Here is an 18,380-nt window from a genome sequence, read left to right as displayed (position 1 = left end):
AGTGTAAAAGATTTATATATTCTGTGCTTAATTACTTTGATTTAACTTGATTTGTGTTGCAATTTACATATGTATGTGAACAGTTTTTATGTTACCATCATTGACATGCTTAGAACTGGATCCTGAATCGAGATACACAGCAATATGTGCTGACATGGCTTGTTATATCGGCTACTGTGCCCATAAGCAAACTGATTTAGCAAGATATGTGGTGACATACAGGAGCACATCTGATATCAAAATGAAGACATTTGAGCTAGAATACATGAGAAGCCAGTATCCATCACTGGTTACTAAGAGGAACGCTGCCCTCATATTAAATTCTTTTGGTTGCTTTTGATCACAACCATTAATGGGTTGTGTGGTTTGAGGGATTTGGAGCTAGAAGTACAAATGCATTGATTATTGTGAAACAGTAACGTGTAACAACAGTAACTTCATTTGTAATAAGGCGTGCAACAGAGTAATTACGGTAGGGTGGCTAAGAAAGCAATCTGGAATGAAGAGGTGGGGAAAAACCCTCGGAACCTGCTTGAACAAGAAATGCTTTGCAATTCTCTTCTCCTTTTGCATATTCCTTTGTCAGTTGGGATCTGTAAGGGAAAACAGTTTGCAGCAATATTTTTTACAGGCATATTTTCCTTCTCTTCCAGTTTTAATCAGATAGAGGCAAATCCTGGCTTTGCTCTGGAGGTATCTTTTTGGTAGAAGGGCTGATAAGCAGCTAAGCTGCATGAATGAGGAGTCAAAGGCTAATGCTTCCGAGGATAAAGAAATCTGCTTAAGTACATGGTTAAGTTCTACTGTTGTCCATAAGTTTGGAGCATGTACATTTTGGCACACAAAGTACATAATGCCCTCTACCAAAATCTTCACATTCAGCTCACAGAAACTCAGTGACCCTTCCTTTCCCGTGTGTGATTTTACTCATACCAAACATTTTACTCATACCATGTTCAAGCATAAAGACTATTCTTCCAATAGGTATGAAGTCAAGCACTCATTTTTTGTTTAGGAACACCTTGAGACTCTTAAAGCTGTAGAGGTGTCTTTTCTGGTTTCCATTTTTCACATCATGGTACTTCAGTCTGAAAAATGTTGATGTATTTCATTACTGTGGGTTTCTTTTCCTAATTTGATATCTCACAGATGGAATGACTTTGTGCCTTCTGTAAATAACGCCTCTGACATTTGCTTTTATTCCTTAGTAATGATGGGCAATTCCCCTAAGCAGTACTTTTTGGAGTTGGATCACTGTGTATCTGTGTTCAAGCCAAGTTTGCAATCTTTAACATTTCCTCTATATTCATTCATGCTTATCATTGGACTGCTCCCATCCACTAAAATATGAGCTTAACTGTGCAAGCATATGTACAACAGCACCTAAATCTTATTATCATCTAGCAGTCTTTGCATAGACTACACAGTGTGTAAGCATTTGAAATAGTGACGTTTCAGTGTGAACAGATAAATATTTTGTTTTACAAAATATTATTGATAAAAGATAATGTGTTTGTGCTTTGTTTAAATATCTGCTTGTATCTCATGGTAAACTTTAAGAAGTATTTTTAAAATATATATTTATTATCTGCATAGTATCATTTTAATCTCAGGCCTTTTGTACTAAATATTTGTTTTTCCTTTTAATTCCATTTCCCAGTACTGTTTATCTTGTAAAAAAAACTTTGGTGTTCCTTGGTAATGTCACATTTATTTATTGTAAAATCCAGTTGAAATTGTTCCGGTTTCATCTGAGAAAAGTTGAAGGGAAGGTTGTGCTGCACCTAACCATTTTCTTAAGATATACATAAATTCTGAACTTACCTCCTTCTCTCATGCCACCGTCTACACTTGGAATAGACTCAGTCCTGAATTCCAGCTGATCATCTTGCAATATTGAAAATACATAACATTGGTTCAATGACTAGTTTCATACATGTAAAACGAAGGACATTCATTAATACAGTAATTTTCTGTTTATGTAACAGGTGTGCTTTATGTCATTAGAAGGAAATGAACAGATAGGCAGAAAGCAAATTTACACTCTGAAACACATTAAGACTTAAAGAAACCTAACCTTGTATTTATTTGTTGCTATCAAGCCAAGGGTTTGCAAGCATGTCTCTACGCAGCATATAGGATGGACGTATTAAATGTCAGCAGAATTATAAGCGTATGGCCTCATCCCATAATGCAGTCATTCAATAATATATTGGCCATCTACGAATCAAAACACTTTTTTTTTCCAGGCTTTACCTGGAGAGGGGCAGTGTATATCCCTACTCTGTCAGGTAATCCAAGAGACTACAGACAGACTTCTGATTCTCTTAGGTTATTTTCCCAGGTTAACTCCAGGATACTTTTCTCACTCTCTGCAAGGAAAAGAAGCATGAGACCAACCCTACCATTAGAGTGATGCTTTCTGCAGGAAGGGCATAGCTCCCAAGGAAAGGTGGTGTGGAAGAGGCGAGGTGGAAGGTTTATTTTAGTGACTGCACCAGCTCTCTTGTTGGTGCCTAACACTGAAAGATTTAGGATGGTGTTTTCCTTCTCTGGCTGGCTGATATTCATTGAGAAATTTAGAACTCCTTTTCCTGGAGTATTTATGTAAATTTCCTTGATAAATATGTTATTGCACAGTAGCTCGTCAACTTCTGTGTTTCGACCCTCACTTTTTCAGCTAGGCTCTTTGGACAATTATAGCTAACCATAGTCAAGCCTTGCTGGACTTCCATTATCAAGTTGGAAATAAATTGTGATTTTATCTAATCTAACTTCAACATGAGGATAAATTGAAGTTTTGAAAGATTGTAATAAGAGCTGCATGAGTGTAACTGTGTCTAACATTTTTACTAGGACAAAGCCTTAGAGGACATCTGTAAAGACAGGGAGTACTGAAACACTGAATTTATATATTTTACAAACTAATGCATAATTAGATTTTATTGGGATGCGAAAAGATCAGTTGTTCTTTACTAATTAATTTCATGTCACGGCTGGTTTTGGTTTCTATTTCAGATATCAGTAGAATTTATTTGCAAACTACTGTGAGTTGATAGGAATATAGAATGGAAAAATATTGGTTAAAAATAGTAGTCAGGGCAAGAAGGTAATTTAAATAAACATATTTGTCCTGTTCTTTGGTACAGAGAGTGCAGAACTGTAGTAATACAGCAAAATATGCATAACTGACAATTTTCATAGGTAAATTATTGGGAGCAGAACATTGAACAAGAAGCAGCTCAATTAGATCACTACATTTTGGTTCCCAGCACTAGCATTACTTTAGCACTGTCATACAATGGTTTTGTCCTCTTGACTTTGAAAAAGAAACATGTAAAACAAAGAGAAAGTGAATAATATATCCACAAAAATAAAGAAGAATCAGAGAAATTATATTATGCCTGTGATGTGTATGAAAAAGAGAGAAGAGGTGTGGGGTCTTACCTAATTAATCTTACTGCCAGCTCAGGATTGCTCCCTAAATTACATCTTCTTGTGCTTGTGCAATTCGTTTTAAAAGACTACCAAAACTGAGTTCCTGCCACTTTCTCTGGAGATCTATTTTACAGTCTAGTAGATCTCCCTGCAAGGAAGCTTTCCCGGTGTTTATACACTGTTGTGCTGTGCTAAAAAGCATATTGCAACCCTGTTTGTCTCACAGCTGTAGCATAAAGTAGACAGGGATTTTTATGCCAAATTCAACTGCAAGAGTAACTACTTGTCTGGCAGCAAGGTTTTTCATAGTACAGAGATTTTGTTTAAAATCTGTTTTTAGGTGAGAGATGGAGGCTCAGATTTCTGGCCTTTGGTGAGTCCTTGCTATGTTTTTTCTGTGGTCCTCCCACTGAGCATTCCTTGGGCAAAAAAGATTGTTCAAGTATAAGGCTAGCATAGCCTCTGATGAAGTGATGATTTTTATTATTGTTGTTGTTATTTTTTACCTATTAGAGGGAAACAAACCTAGCTGCCAGGATGAGTCCTTCAGGATTCCTACCATGTAGAAGGAATTTGTTCTGGTCTGAAACATCTTTAACTTCCATGCTGAGGTCATTTAGTCAAGCAGCTTGCAGGATCAGAGGTGGAACTGGAAGACAAATTAAAATACGCAAGTGTTTTCAGTTTTGCTGATGTAGATCAAAGTCACACTAGTGAATTTTTCATTGTTTTTACATGCAGGTTTTTGTAGAATCCAACTTTGGAAATGATTTAAATAATTATATGGTCAGGGTTTTTGTTTGTTTGTTTATTTTTTAAGATAATAGTTTTTTTTAGTAAAGGTTTTTGTATACTGCTACTGGAGTAACTTGGCAAAGTGAGGTCAACTCAAAAGGGAATGGGGAAATAGAAGTGTTTTGGTTGTTTGTTTTCTGAATTGTTTTGTAGTAGTAGTTGCGTTCAGAAAGTTACTAAATTTAATGACTTAATTATGCAAAAAACAATGGTTTTCATGACTCTTCCCACCAAGTGGTATCTCTCTCATACAAGATATGGCATTAGGAATAGCTGGTAAGTATTGTAACTTAGTCTTTGAGATTGTATGTATCATTTAATTGAGATTAATTTGGCAAAAATACTTGGTTAACTCTGAAATAAGCACCTGACTATTCTGTCCAATAGTTTATATTTCTTCTTTCTAAGAGGAACATCTATGATGATATGTCAAGGAGTATCTGAATTTGTTAGGAGCTCAGAGTTATCGTCGTGGTGAGGCACCATTATTTAAATTAAACAATATATGAATGATCAGAAATAACTGGGCTAGCAAATAAGTGCTCTCTTTAATCTCTGAAAATAATAGAAAATTACATGAAGCACAACTTTATATGCTTTTTTATCTGGGCTATCCAATTATATTTTTTTAAAGAAAAATAAAGTGATGACAGACACAGTATAAACACATCAGAAAAAAATGACACTCTGAAGGTCTGTAGATGACTTTCAAATTCACGTCCTTTTAAAGTCTCTCACGTTCAATAGCCAAAACCTGCAGTGTAACAAACATTACTAGACATATCGGAAATTCTTGACTCAGCGTCCACATACAGAAGCATTTAAATAACAGAAGGCTGCCTTGGCTGAGTTTTTTAATGATGCAGAAGAAGTAATAGCAGGAAATGTAATATAAATTACTTTTTGACAATTAAGGGTGATCAGCATCATTCCCTTAATCACTCTGGACAGAATTTTAATTAAAAAAAAATCAGTACATTTTATTCAACATTTGGGGACTTAGCATGCATCATCTTCACTTGTTCATCATTTGTAATTCTTGTAGCCACATAATTCTGTGTCATATTACACCTCTCTTTTTCATTGGAAAAGCTTTCTAAGTCATTATAAGACATCTTCACATCTAAGATAAAAGTCTTTTTCGTAATTTTGAAAATTAAATTAGTAAGTAACAGACAGCCACTAATATGTACCTTGGAACGTTTCATATTATTAATGATTCCTGATGTCTTGTTTTCTCGCTTTTTGGATTTAGCTCCTCTTTCATTCAGGAATATTGGTGTCCCTAAGCCTTTCTGGGCCACAGCTGGAGAAAGTGGTGATTGACAGGACCCTGGTGGGGAAGCTCATCTCCGACACCATCAGTGATGGTAATTACACCCACGTGCAAATCAATTGCCTTACATTAACAATGGAGTAGAGAAACAGTATGTCAACAGGTAGACTAATTATTGCCACTGGGGACTTGCAAACACAACAAGTAATTGCATGTAATGCCATAGTTACAACCCTTAGGACTAAGAACACTTTAAGAATAATATTTAACATCAAAGTTTTCAGGCTTGTCAAATATTGAATAGGTTTCTAAAATTTAGTTTCTTATGCGTTTCAATCACTGGGAACATGCCATTTGAACTTGTGTTTATTTCATAACTGGGAAAATGGGACAGAAACAAACGTTAGCCAACTGATTAATTACATGGGATAGTTATTATTAAAATATTTTCTTATTAGAACGCTAGGTATGTGGAGGTGCTCTGATTTAGTTTCTAGATTTCCAGCATCTCACAAGCATGATTAACTAGTGACTAACTACAAAGATCTTGTTTAATGTAGGGGAAAACTTAAGTAAATATACCTGTCTTCAATAGTTTTATAGAATGGCAATAGCTTCTTCAGCTTGTCCCTACTTAGTTCCACTGAGCCTAACCAGCTGTCACCATCTTGGCATCTGCATGATCAAGAATAAGAAAATTCAGTGTGAGCCACACTACATGTGCACTGTCTTCCAAATTCTTAAAAAGTAGACCCAAATTACATCCTTTCGATATGATTATATGCTAGGTTTAGCTTTGATCTTTAATGATTTATTTTTGTCCATACCCATGTATCTATTGAATATTGGCTTGGTTATTTCAGAAAGCTGCAGTGCCGTGTCCCTTTCATCTTTTCTTATCATCTTAAGTTTAGTCCTGCAAAATAAAATTAATAAAACTATGTCAGTAGAATCTTTAGTATCAAAAAATTTAACTAACTTCATTTGTTGTATCAACTAATTACAGAGTGAACACATCTAGCATCTTGACTCCTTTTTTTCACCCTTTGCCAAAGTTACTGCTAAGACTACAAATTCCAACTCAGATTTTTTCCCTTTGTTTCCAGGGGGAGGTTTTTGTAACTAGAGGTGACAAGAAGTAGGAAAGCATGGAAGCTAGGGTTATGCCCAAACTGAAATTGTTTGTAGAACTTATTTAGCATACACTTTTATTTTTTTCATAAAAAATAAATAAATTATACATACGTTGCATTATATTCCCTTAGTATGTTACATAAATACAACTTTAAAAATATTTTTATCTAATAAAATTTACAACTAAAGCAATAGTAGAGCAACAAATATGTTTTCCTTCAGTTATATATTCAAACTGCTATAAATGAGGTTATGTAATCATTTATCCTTGTATTCACTTATTCAAGAATTTCTTTTGCCTCTATGTTTGTTAATGTGCATGTCTGAAGGTGAAACAGGACAGCTTCTGTTCAGTAAAAGCAAAACCACCAAATACTTGTCACTGTAATACATATTTTTATGGACAGCAAAAGAAGATAGTTTTGCTACCCACACAGTAGTGTTAAATATATATATATATATATATATATATTGAACTAAGCATACTGAGAACCAAGACAGTACTGTCCTAGAATAAATTAACTGTAATCCAACAAAATTGCACGTCCTTCCAAATCTAGGCTGGAATCTGGGTTGTGATGTTAATGTTGGCCAAAAAGAACTTGATATTTAATACAAGAGGTCTTTATGAACATAATAGTTTGGTTTTTTAAAAAACAAATACGAAAGTGTGGTTAAAGGTTACAATCTGCCACAATTACATCTGTAATGTTGTAATTCTAATTATAACTCAGAGTAGCATGCCCTCTTAACATTTGGAATAATAAAGGTCAGATTGCATGCACAAAATACAGAATGAAGATTGCTTTTGTAAACCGCTTGCCTCTTACAAAATGCTGTTAATTTTTATTATTATATAGGTAAAATTTAAAAAACGTTTAATTGGAAAAGATAGAAAAATTGCCTTCTTAAAAGACAATGGCATTTCTCATTTTGTAAATTAATTTGTGGCACTGAGGACTTGTGGCAGGAGTATGTAGGATATAATTTGCACTGCCCATCTCTTTAGGGTAATCTGACCCTGCAGCATATGGGTTCTCTTCAGGGCATCTCTCCGAACAGTAGTATAATTGCCCATAGTTACATTCAAGTAGATTTAGTTGGCATCAGAGTTTCTAGGTTTGCTCTTCAGATGGGCATATATTTCATTTATGTTTAGAGTCTGTTTTAGCTTCTAACTCACCACGTCAGATACTTTATCACCATTTATTTATTTTTTTCTCCAAAAGCTAGTGTTAATGTTACATTTCAAAGGCAATTATTTGGCTTTAAATTTTGCCCTTTAGCATTTGCATACCAGATACTTCAGAGCTGTGCCAGTACATGACTATTGGAAAATGCAACTAGTTGTAAAACAGACTAAATCAAAGCAAAGCTGAATAGCCAGTTTTCACTGCTTATGTGCAAGACTCAACTGTCGACAGAAAATACTTAAGGATATTAAAAATACATTTAAGAATCTAGGACATTAGTCACAAATGCAATTTTTTGTTGTTTTTAAGGGGTTGTTCTGCAGGATTATTCTATTTTTTTAAATCCAGTTCCAATTTTCTTGTCATGTTTCTTTTAGCAGAGGTTTCTGAGTTTACTTTCTGAAAACAGCTTGCTAGCTTTACTTTAAACCTGATTCTCATTAGCAATTCTTCAGTGATCTGATACTGGTTACCCTGATGCCTCATCTTGTTCTCAGACATCTCTTTAAATGTAGGCACTGTTTCAATAACTGGATAAGAAAACACTTGGGAAAAATCCTAGATAGCACTGTCTAATTAATTTTCATTGTCAAATTAGTTAATCAGTTTTATATTGAACTATTTTGGTCTGTTAATCAGTTTTATATTGAACCATTCTACTGCACTTTCCCAGACTTCAAGGGAGTTTGTTCCGTCTTGGTTTCCTGTATTGCTTGAGTACCCACAAGTTAAGCTTTCAACAAGTTCATAACCCCTCTAACGCATAATTCCGTATGTAACAGCCACCCAGAGTCTTACAATGTCAGAATTCCAGATACACCTCATGTACTAATTTTCATTTATCATGCTCAATACCAGCAATGCTGTATGAGGTGCACTTCCAGAATTCCAAAATACGACGGATGCTACTGTAAGAAAAAAAACCCAAAGGCTGAAGCAAGATGAAAATGGATGTGGAAGGGCACGTATTTGAATGTAGTGGTAACTTGATACGAGATAATTTATTCAGGTTTATGTAATCTGAGTACTCCCTAAGCTTTATTTCTCACTTCCAAGAAGGTCCAGGCAGAATGACACATTGATGTCTTTTAGGAGATTACAGAGGCTTCAGTGTAATATTTAAGACACTGTTTTGAAAAAATTGCTTTTTGCAACGTCTCAGTGGAGAGTTCAGAAATTTGTTTTCTTACTAGAAACAGGTATTACAGTGGTGACTATTTTTTTTCCAGCTGTTCTTGCAGACAATTTCATCATCTTGTCATTCGAGGACCATAATCAACTCTGCTTCATTCAGTTTACAAGGAAGATGGGTTCTCCTGATGTAAACAGAAGGCTGGAAAAACTCTCTTGTTTGGATTTTAAGGTATAGCTGTCAATGGTGACTGTAAAGGCTACGGTATCTTTATATTACAAATCACTGGCACTCACGGATTCTTTATAGAAGTATAAATTTAAAAACCTTTGTATAACTGATCAGAACAGCTCAAATTCTAAAAATGACAGTTATTGAAAAGTCAAGAAAAATGACATGGCATTCTGAGCTAATGAGTTAAAAATACTGTGCCAAGAGGGATCCAATTTTCTACTGTATTTAGGTTGAGGGCTCAGACACACAGTTAAGTTACCCCTGCTTAACAGATTACCTTGTGTCAGTTGAGCAGCAGTAACTTTGCACATTCTCAGCATCTAACAAGCATGAAGTAAAATCTGTAATGGTAAACCTCAGTGTAAAAGATTTAAGCTAATGTGTTTTGCCTCTTGTTTGCTGTGGGCTAAAAACGCACGCATGGTCAATTACTAAGGCTCAACCGATATACACGAACTTGTGAAGCTATGATAATTCAGTCATCTGTCTGAGTTCTAAGACTCTTGTAACTCCTTGCAGAAATCTTAATTTTCCCTCTAGTTACAGTAATCGTATTGTTGGGATAGTTGGTTTTACAATTAAGTCACAGAGCTAGGACTCAAGATATAGAAGCTGAGTTTCTCGCCACTGCGCAACTATGTGTGTGATCTTAGGCAAGTGATTTGGTACTTCTGTATCTCAATTCCCGGCTTATATCATATTGATTAAAATACTCCCTTTTTGCAGCATTTTATGTAGGGGTATGTCTATAGCACAGTCACAGCAGTAGCAAAAAGGTAGTTTACAGATCGTTGAGCTAGTTTTAAACTGACTGGCTTGGATGTCAGTAGAAATGAGTTCGTCTCAGGCTAAATTATACTGCATCTTGAGTGGGTTGGTATATGTAGACATAACCTATTTGCACCACAAGCTCTTTGGCTTCAGGACGGTGTAACTCTGACCTTAGGTGGAAGTGCTTGGCACTACAACAGTATAACAAAATAATCAGCCAAAGGCAATTATCTTTAAACAGGTAGAGGAGGAAAAGGGCCAAGCCCAATCACTTCAAGAAAGAAGCAGAGGCAAGCCTTTGCCTAAGAAAGGTAGAAAGATGTAGTGAGCAAAAGAGATAGTTTGTATTTATTTCAAATTGAATAAATGTTAAGGAAAACAAACTTGTGCTAGCAAATATTTTTCCCTTGACAACCCCTTAGTAATTTGCTTCCTCACGTAAGGGAATGTGCAACTTCAAGGCAAGCTTTTTAAGGAAGTGTTTAATTTAAGTTTTGCCATAGTACGTTTTAACTTGCTTGGTAGAAATGCTTTCTGCTAGGATGAATATCTAATACATTTTCCAGGCTGTTTCAGTTCAGGGCCTCTTTTCAGCAATGACTTGTGTTTGCGAGATTGATCCAACCTCTATAACGTGGATTTGAGACAGTTCACTGTTCACCAGGAACTGAGCTGATACGTAGTTTACTTTAAAATGATGTGCACTTGTGCCTGCCCTATGGTGTTTGTTGTGCTTTAGAGGCAAGGTTGGTGGGTGGTGGTGGTTTTTGTTGTTGTTGGTTTTTTTTTTTTAATGGCACTAAACTCTAAGAAACTGTGGTGAGCTGAAGATTGCCTTCATTAAATTGTAAGGCCATAGCTTCTTGCTTCATTTAGGTTTGGAAAATATATTTTCATTGTAGGTATTACTGTGCACATTTTGGATCTAATGGTTATGGCAGTTTTTCTTGGGAAAAAGGAAAGCCTAATCCATAGAAAACTGTCTCTGCCGTAGGAAACCAGAAATATCTGCTGGACTCCTTAATAAGGTTGTTACGTTCAGTTCTTTGCTGAGACAGCTGAGCTTCTAGAAACACCTCCAATGTTAACTTTGCTTTCTCTTGAAATCAGTGGGAATCTCTATGGATTATTTCTTTACCAGCCAAAAAAAAAAAAAAAAGGCATTTGCATTTTTTAATTGAATATTCTTTTGTGTGAAGCTTGCTAGTTAGGCAGCTAAATATAATTTTTATTATCTTCAGAATAGCACTAGTGTGAGCCAGCAGAAACTATTATTCACTACTGCAATAATATTATGTCAGTTCTCTGCATTGAATTAGAGTTCTTCATGGCTGTTCTTGGTCAAGCTTACAAAAGCTAAAAAATCACAGACAAAGTCAACAGTAGTGTTGCTACCAGTAGTAACAAAAGAAACAAAAGATATTCCTTAATTGCAAATGTGCAAACAATATACACTTAAAACAAAAACAGTTCCTTAGTTTTGATTTTTTTTCCAAGAGAATTTGAACTAAAAGGTGGCTTGCACTGGTACAGAACTACCATGGGATTGAAATAGAGAACAAAGATTCAGGAAATTTGAGTGTAGCCTTCATTTCAGCCTCTGACATTCAGCCTTGAAAAATGTACGTAGTATTTGAGTTTTAATTTCTGTTTCTAAAAATGAGGAAAATGCTTGCTTACAGTCATATGTAACAATATAATTAAATTTCTCTCTTATTTAGATAGTAATATCTTTGATATGTGGACAGATGCATGTTCACATTGTTCAGTGTCCAGCCAAATGATGGGAAAAATTGGCAGGGAAGTCTAGGCGGTACTGGACTACCAGAGTGCCATTAATAATGAGAAAAGTCAACCATGCTTCTCTCATCACAGGTTGATATTTATCCAAAAGTTAATATTATACACTATACATACCTGAATAGAAGAATTTATTTCTTTATCCTCTTCTTTTCTAAGTGATATCACCTTGAATTTTATTTACACTTTGAAAAAAAGTAAGAATTATTGTGTGAACCACTGCAGTCTTAAAGTACAGCAAAATAAAAACACAACTGTTATTATTTGCCTTTTCTCAGTGGCATTAGTCCATGTTTGAAAGTGTAATGTCTAATGCAAGAGGTAAAGTTATACGCAAAGATTATTGTCTGTTAGTAGATGTGAAATTGTTGCCAACAGTTAACACTGCAGTACAGCACTAATTAATATCTGTGAAAGTATTTGTGGTTTTCCACCCTAAGAACATGTTGCTACCAAATTCATTATTTTTACGTAGTTTTAATTCAAATAGAAGTTACTTGTTCATTTTTATGTGTGCTTTATACTTTTAAATAGAATTTTGAGAAGTAAAACAGGATATTCTGAAAATATTGGTCTTTTGCAAGTTTTTCACATCTGTATTTTTTAATCCATTTCAATTTACTGAAGGAGACAGTACAAGGAGTTAAATGTTTACCATGAGAGAACAACATTGTTAATTACTTTGATTTCAGTTCCTTTTGATGTGTATTCAGGGGTTGAAGAGGTCAATAATATTATGACCATGCAAATAGAAAAGGGTTCTTTTTGACCATATAAAAACCAGAAAAGGATTATTAAAGCATTAACCTTGATTTTAATGGCCTTGGTTGAGTGGTGAGATCACAATTTGGATGAGCCTGATTATTTACTAAATACAATACATAAATGCAACGGGTTCTTAACACCCATTGCACTCTGGCATTATCGCATTACTGCCATCCTTTGTTGCCTTGCAGACAGGAATATGAAAGCAATCTGTCATGTAGTGAGACTGGCTCCAGAAGCATTTCTCTGATAAGAAGACCCCCTGCCCTTTGCTAGTGTCTGGTCCAGTAGGCTTAGCCATGCGCTTAATCCCCAGAAAGTGGTTCGATTATTGCTGACCAGCAATGGCAAGATAGTTTTTTTTTCCCCTAGCTATCAACCTTCCATTAATTCCTTAAGCAGAAATGCGGTGCAATCTATATTTCCTTGGCATGTGTCACCCAGATGGTGCACTGCTCATGTTTTCAAATAACCATGCTCCAAAATAACGGAGTTTGAATAATAAATTCCACAAATCCTTCCTGAGAAAGAGGCACAATTCTCAAGAGCTGCATAAACTTTACGCATGATGCTGTAGCTCATCCACATTATGCAGAAAAGTATATATTCTCTTGCAAAGCAGATATTTGTATCTGGATTCCTTAATTTAGGGAGGAAAAAGAAAGATATACGTTTGCTCGAACACTGTAGAATATATTTAATATTCGATTATGTCTTAAACACTAGCCTTAGTTCCCTGGTCAGCTTCGAAGAACTTGTCATTTAATATGGCTAAGCTTAAATCCTGTGTGTAGGTCGATGCTGTCAAGCAACCATGACTGTACATTTTGGTATTGATTGGAGTCATTGCAGTAAATTCCTTCTTAACTCACATTCCTTTCCTTCCCAATCCCCTCCCCATAGATAAAAGTGTGAGCATGTCTCTTTCTGTCTGAGGAGATATTTTTCACATTTACAGACAGCCTATATGGAGATATATGTACACAGTCCTCTGTGTATATATAGATTCTCTTTTCACACATCCAAAGTAAACACTCCTAATTGCTCCTACTGTGCTATTTTATCACCGTAAATATTTCCTGCTTTTTTTTTTTTTATTCCATCAGATTTCTTATATTGATATACCTGGACCAGAAGGTAGAAGGATGAAACGTCACCTGGCAATAAACTGTATGCAAGACATGGTCATTTGCTGGTGGTCAGCAGCTAGTGATGGAGCATGGCCTTGGTCTCCTATTTCCTCTGAGAGGGACAGAGCCAACCTTTTGCTATTAGGCTGTACACATGGCAAACTGGAGGTAAAGTTCTCAACTCTCTTGTTACATGATTTTACAGACTTGCTAAAGAAATAACTATTCAAATTAAATGCATTTTCTGGTACACAAAAAGAAACAGTTTAAAATGTTAAGAGAGGAAGAGAGGAAAAATTAAGAGAGGAAGATCAGCCATCTTGATCTTAAAACAGAAGTTCATTATTTAATTGAAAAAACACATTATTTACTATGTTTAATATTTTCACATCAAAATTGGCAATCTGAGAAATGAAGCACGAAAATTAGGTCTTTAAAACGGAATAGCTTTGGAGCTGCTACCACTAAACACTCTTTAACGTGGTTTATAAGCTGTATCTGTTGCATGTTGTTCCCCAATGCGATTATTTTGCATTATCTGCAATGTTAACTGATAGGTATTTCTTAGTCTACTTCAAATGTTTTATTACAAACTTTAAGCTACACCCAGCTGCTGCTTAAATTGTTGTGATGGGTATTAATCAAATTAGGGAATGTTTTCTTGGAGAAAAAGTCAAAATTCCCCAACTACAGGTGGAAATGTAAGCTATGGGTTAGAACAGGGCTACAGGCTGACCCTCGTCCTGACACTTGCTTAGCTTACATTTTTGGGCAGATCTTTCCATTTCATCTATTTCATTTTTATTTCACATGTTTAAGAATCCGCTATTTGAATCCATTTTTTTATGTTAAGTAAAAGCTTTTAAATGAAGCTATCTGGGCATATTTTGAAAAGAACTGTAGCTTAAATTTAAACTGAATAAGCTGTTTTGGACTAACTTCTTATATAGATGCTCCTATATTCAGAGTTTTATTTTCAGTTTAGTTTAAGCCAATTCTAGTATGGAGTAAAAAGGCACTGACTGTGGGAGAAGAGCACAAACTGGAGGATCAACTGTGGAATAGCTGTTCTGTGGTAGCTATTATAGGCTATTCCCCTGTAGGGAAAAACCCAAAGTAACACTTTAGAATAAGCTGTGCTTATAAACAACATTCTGTGCTCTTTAATTTGGGAAAATGTAAATGTTTTAATGTCTTGGAATTATTACTTTGATAACTAATATTAATTTCAGTGAGTTTTTTTTTTCCCTTGGGATTTTCTATACATGTTGAAAGCAAAAGAGAAAAGGTAGCTGAGACAGCTTTTCTTATTTCTGTCATTAATCACTGTAGAATTTAAGTTTAAATTACCTCCAGTTCTGCGTTCTTTATTTCTTTTCAATTGACCTCTCTCCACTAGTGGTCATCTTTGACTCATCTTTCTCTTCTGCCTGATACACACCTGCAGTTCTCAATTTCCCCTGCAGCTGTGCCCAATCACATATAAAAATAACTCTGGTACTTAAAACATGCATCTGTACTTTGTAAGCTTTGGCAGCCTAATCTCCTGTGTGAGTTTCATATTATGAAACGTCATCCTACTAAGAGCTCGGTTCTAATTTCTTACTGTAACATCCATATGTCCTGGTTCTAACAGCAACATTCCCATGCCATTCATTTCCTTGCCACATCTCTGTATGTTCTTCCAGGATGCTCCCTAATTTCAGCATACCATTTTGAGATCTCTATTTTCTGAGATTTTTTTTTAAGACTCGTTTCTTCTATGAAATTCACAGAAACTACCCATCTGGTTTAAAGCTTTCTCCATTTTATATGTTAAAAGGAGATTCCAAATCACAGCATCACTCTGCATCTTTCAGTGCACTTTGTTTTATTCTTTTCTGGTTTATGCTTTAAGTTGCTCAGGGCTCAGTCTGTCTAGTGTAGTCCCAAGCACATCACTGGTGCTTAACACAATAAGGGTAATAAGCATTCACTGAGCCTTTAGGCCTAAATTCATAATCCTTTTAATTTAGCCCATATTGTAATATAAATATAAGGAAATTATTTTAAAAAGCAGAACTGCCAAATTTAACTGTTCCGTTGCTTTCCTTTTTCTCATCCTTTGTCTGCACTTGTCTGTTTTAATTCTAAACTCTTTGGATGAAATTTCTTTTCCCATGTTTGTCAACAAAATACTGAGTACTATACCACTGGTATGGAAAATTCAGTCACATATAAATATTTTTTTTTCTTTTCTTGCTGGTTGTAAATTAGTCTGTCCCACATATTTATTTCTTGGATGCTCAAGACACTCTGCTTATATGCTCTTCCTATATATCCATGACATGCAAACTATAGTACTGTGTTTTTTGTTTTTTTTTTTCGATGATTTCTCTAGTATCCCTTATAGGTGGTAGTAACATTCCCCTTCACAAACCAGGGGATGTTGTAACCCAGCAGCTCTGGAAATAGCATCAATCCCCAAACTGCAATTAACTTAAGTACATCTTTACCCCCCAGAGTCTTAGAGGGGGATTTTAACTTAAGACATTTAACTTCTGAGCATCATGAAATAGCTTAAACATGAACAAAAATATAGTTAGCATTTTCAGATAGCTTCTGAACAGTTACTCTCTAGGACAGGTAACACAAAAAATACAGTGTTTCTGTAAACATGATTATTTGCCTCTCTTTTCCTCTACTATCTTACCATTTATAGTGTTTTTCAGATACAGACCTGGAATAAAATCCTGTCATGCCATTGTTATGCCTTAAAGTATATCCATATTTATCATATTTTCTGAGTGGTATTTGTTGTCCACCCCAAGACTGCTTGTTAGGAGGAGGACAGGAATAGCCCTGGGACAAGACAACCCAACCCCCTTGTCATGATAATATCCTCTAACTACACATTATGCACTGGAGTGATTCACATTCGCTTACAGTATTTGGGGTATGGTGTACTTAAGCAGCATTTCAACTTAATGGGGGAAATCCATTTTACATTTTAAATACCCTATAAATGCGTTTGGAATTGTGCTGTATGGCCTCATGTCTTAACATTTGCTACTATTAGGCTGAAATTAGACATTATCCCCTTAAGAACAAAAACAACTTTTTCCTTGCAAATCTTGACTTCTTTTACTTTTTTTTTTTTTTTTTTCCCAGGGATCAGTATTTTCTATGTTAAATGCTATAGGATTTGGTTAGGAATCTTCCCCTGAAGACATAATAACATTTTTCTGGTTAGCATATGACTGCCGTGGTGTGTGATGTATGTTGTGCATTCACTCATGTTGCTGCAGGAGTATTTGTTTGTTGAACCTTTGTCTGCTTTCATGCGTGTATTGGTTTCCTCTGGTAAACCTATCCACTCTCCAATTTATTTATTTAATTGTTTGTTTCTTCTTTGTCGAAGTACCAGTGATCAAGGACGTTATTTAAATTGTCTCCCTGTAGAGATAATGCTGGTATTTTGATTTTGAAAGCAGAAGAGGAATCTTTCAGAAATCATTTCAAACAATTTGCTGTGAATAAATAAGATCAGATCTGAAATCATCCTTGGATTAAATGCTTTGAGAGAAAGACATGTAAAAATCAACTTGAACAGCAAACATAAATTAATAGGAGGTGATGATACCAAGGCTCAGTTACTGTAGTAGCTTGCATTTGTCTTTACCATGTTTATTTTCACTCCATTTAGTGCTAGTACAAATCACTGAAATTATACTTCAATCTTGCGGAAAAAATAATTTTCCTGAGAGAGAACATTATTTTTCTTTCTCCCACGAGGCAACATGTAATAGTTATTTTCTCCACACTATGCCACAAACTTGTGAAATACACACAGCAGACCTTTTATGAGTGAGCTATCCTACAGATCTAGTACTACTCAGAAAAACATCTAACAGGTGACTGAATAGCTGAAATACCTCTCACACACATAGAGCAGAGAATGTAAAATCCTTGATGTCACATTGGGTTAAAGGTTTAATGAGTAATACAGGATGAATATTATGATGATAACTTTTGAAAGAAAATAAAACTAAACGTTGGCTGAAGATCTAAATAATAAGAATACATGTGGGACTGTAAATGCAATGCAGCCAAGTAAGTTGGAGTAGGAGCCTTGCATTTTTATTTTAGAAGAGTTTAAAAATAGGGTGTTTTTTCTTCCTCCTTCAAAGTGCTGTCTTTAAAATTATTTTACTCTAGTGTGCACTACACTTCGCACTTTACATTTCTAATTAAAGTGTTTGTTGTTATTTGCAGCCTCACTGTGTGAAATTAAACAAGCATTTTTTTAGCATCCATAAAATAAATCAAACGTTTTTCTCATCTGAAAGACACACAATCCAGTCACAGCAAGCTTGTTTCTGTTTCTTTTGTTTTCTTCTTTTTTTTTTTTTAATCTGCTCGGTAAGCCAATTTTCTGCTTAAGAACTACTGTTTAAAACTCATATTTGTTTTGATATGTGGGTTTTATCCTCTCCCAGTACTCTATGCAAAATACTTCAATTTTAAGTGTTCAAAGATTTGCACTAAAGAGAGCGATACTGCTTACACAAGCTAGTGCTATTATTTCTTTCACACATAAAAAAAAAGAAGGTATGTTTACTAGCATAATTCAGGCCTGTTAGTTACAAAAATTAACAGATTCCTTGACTTGGATTATTACGACTTCTGGGTTGGGTTTGAGAAGTTGGCATGTGTAGCATCCCTCATACTGC

At 35.2% G+C, this 18,380-nt stretch overlaps 1 protein-coding gene across 12 annotated transcripts in view; it reads left to right on the top strand.

Annotated features, from left to right (window-relative positions):
- Positions 1–18,380, top strand: part of WDPCP (WD repeat containing planar cell polarity effector) — a 150,840-nt gene that overhangs the window by 55,245 nt on the left and 77,215 nt on the right. For all 12 annotated transcript variants that reach the window (XR_014582869.1, XM_083832222.1, XM_083832228.1 and 9 more), the window contains 3 exons: positions 5,489–5,603; positions 9,066–9,199; positions 13,645–13,836. Coding sequence is in view for 11 of the 12 variants with exons in the window: in XM_083832222.1 (XP_083688348.1) it covers positions 5,489–5,603; positions 9,066–9,199; positions 13,645–13,836 (441 nt within the window). In the remaining variant the exon portion in view is untranslated. The remainder of the gene's footprint in view (positions 1–5,488; positions 5,604–9,065; positions 9,200–13,644; positions 13,837–18,380) is intronic.

This window comes from Anser anser (genome assembly GCF_964211835.1).
Source record: "Anser anser genome assembly, chromosome: 3".
Taxonomy (NCBI): Eukaryota; Metazoa; Chordata; class Aves; order Anseriformes; family Anatidae; genus Anser; species Anser anser.
Note: the sequence above shows the minus strand (reverse complement) of the source record. Positions and strands in the feature narration are given on the sequence as shown.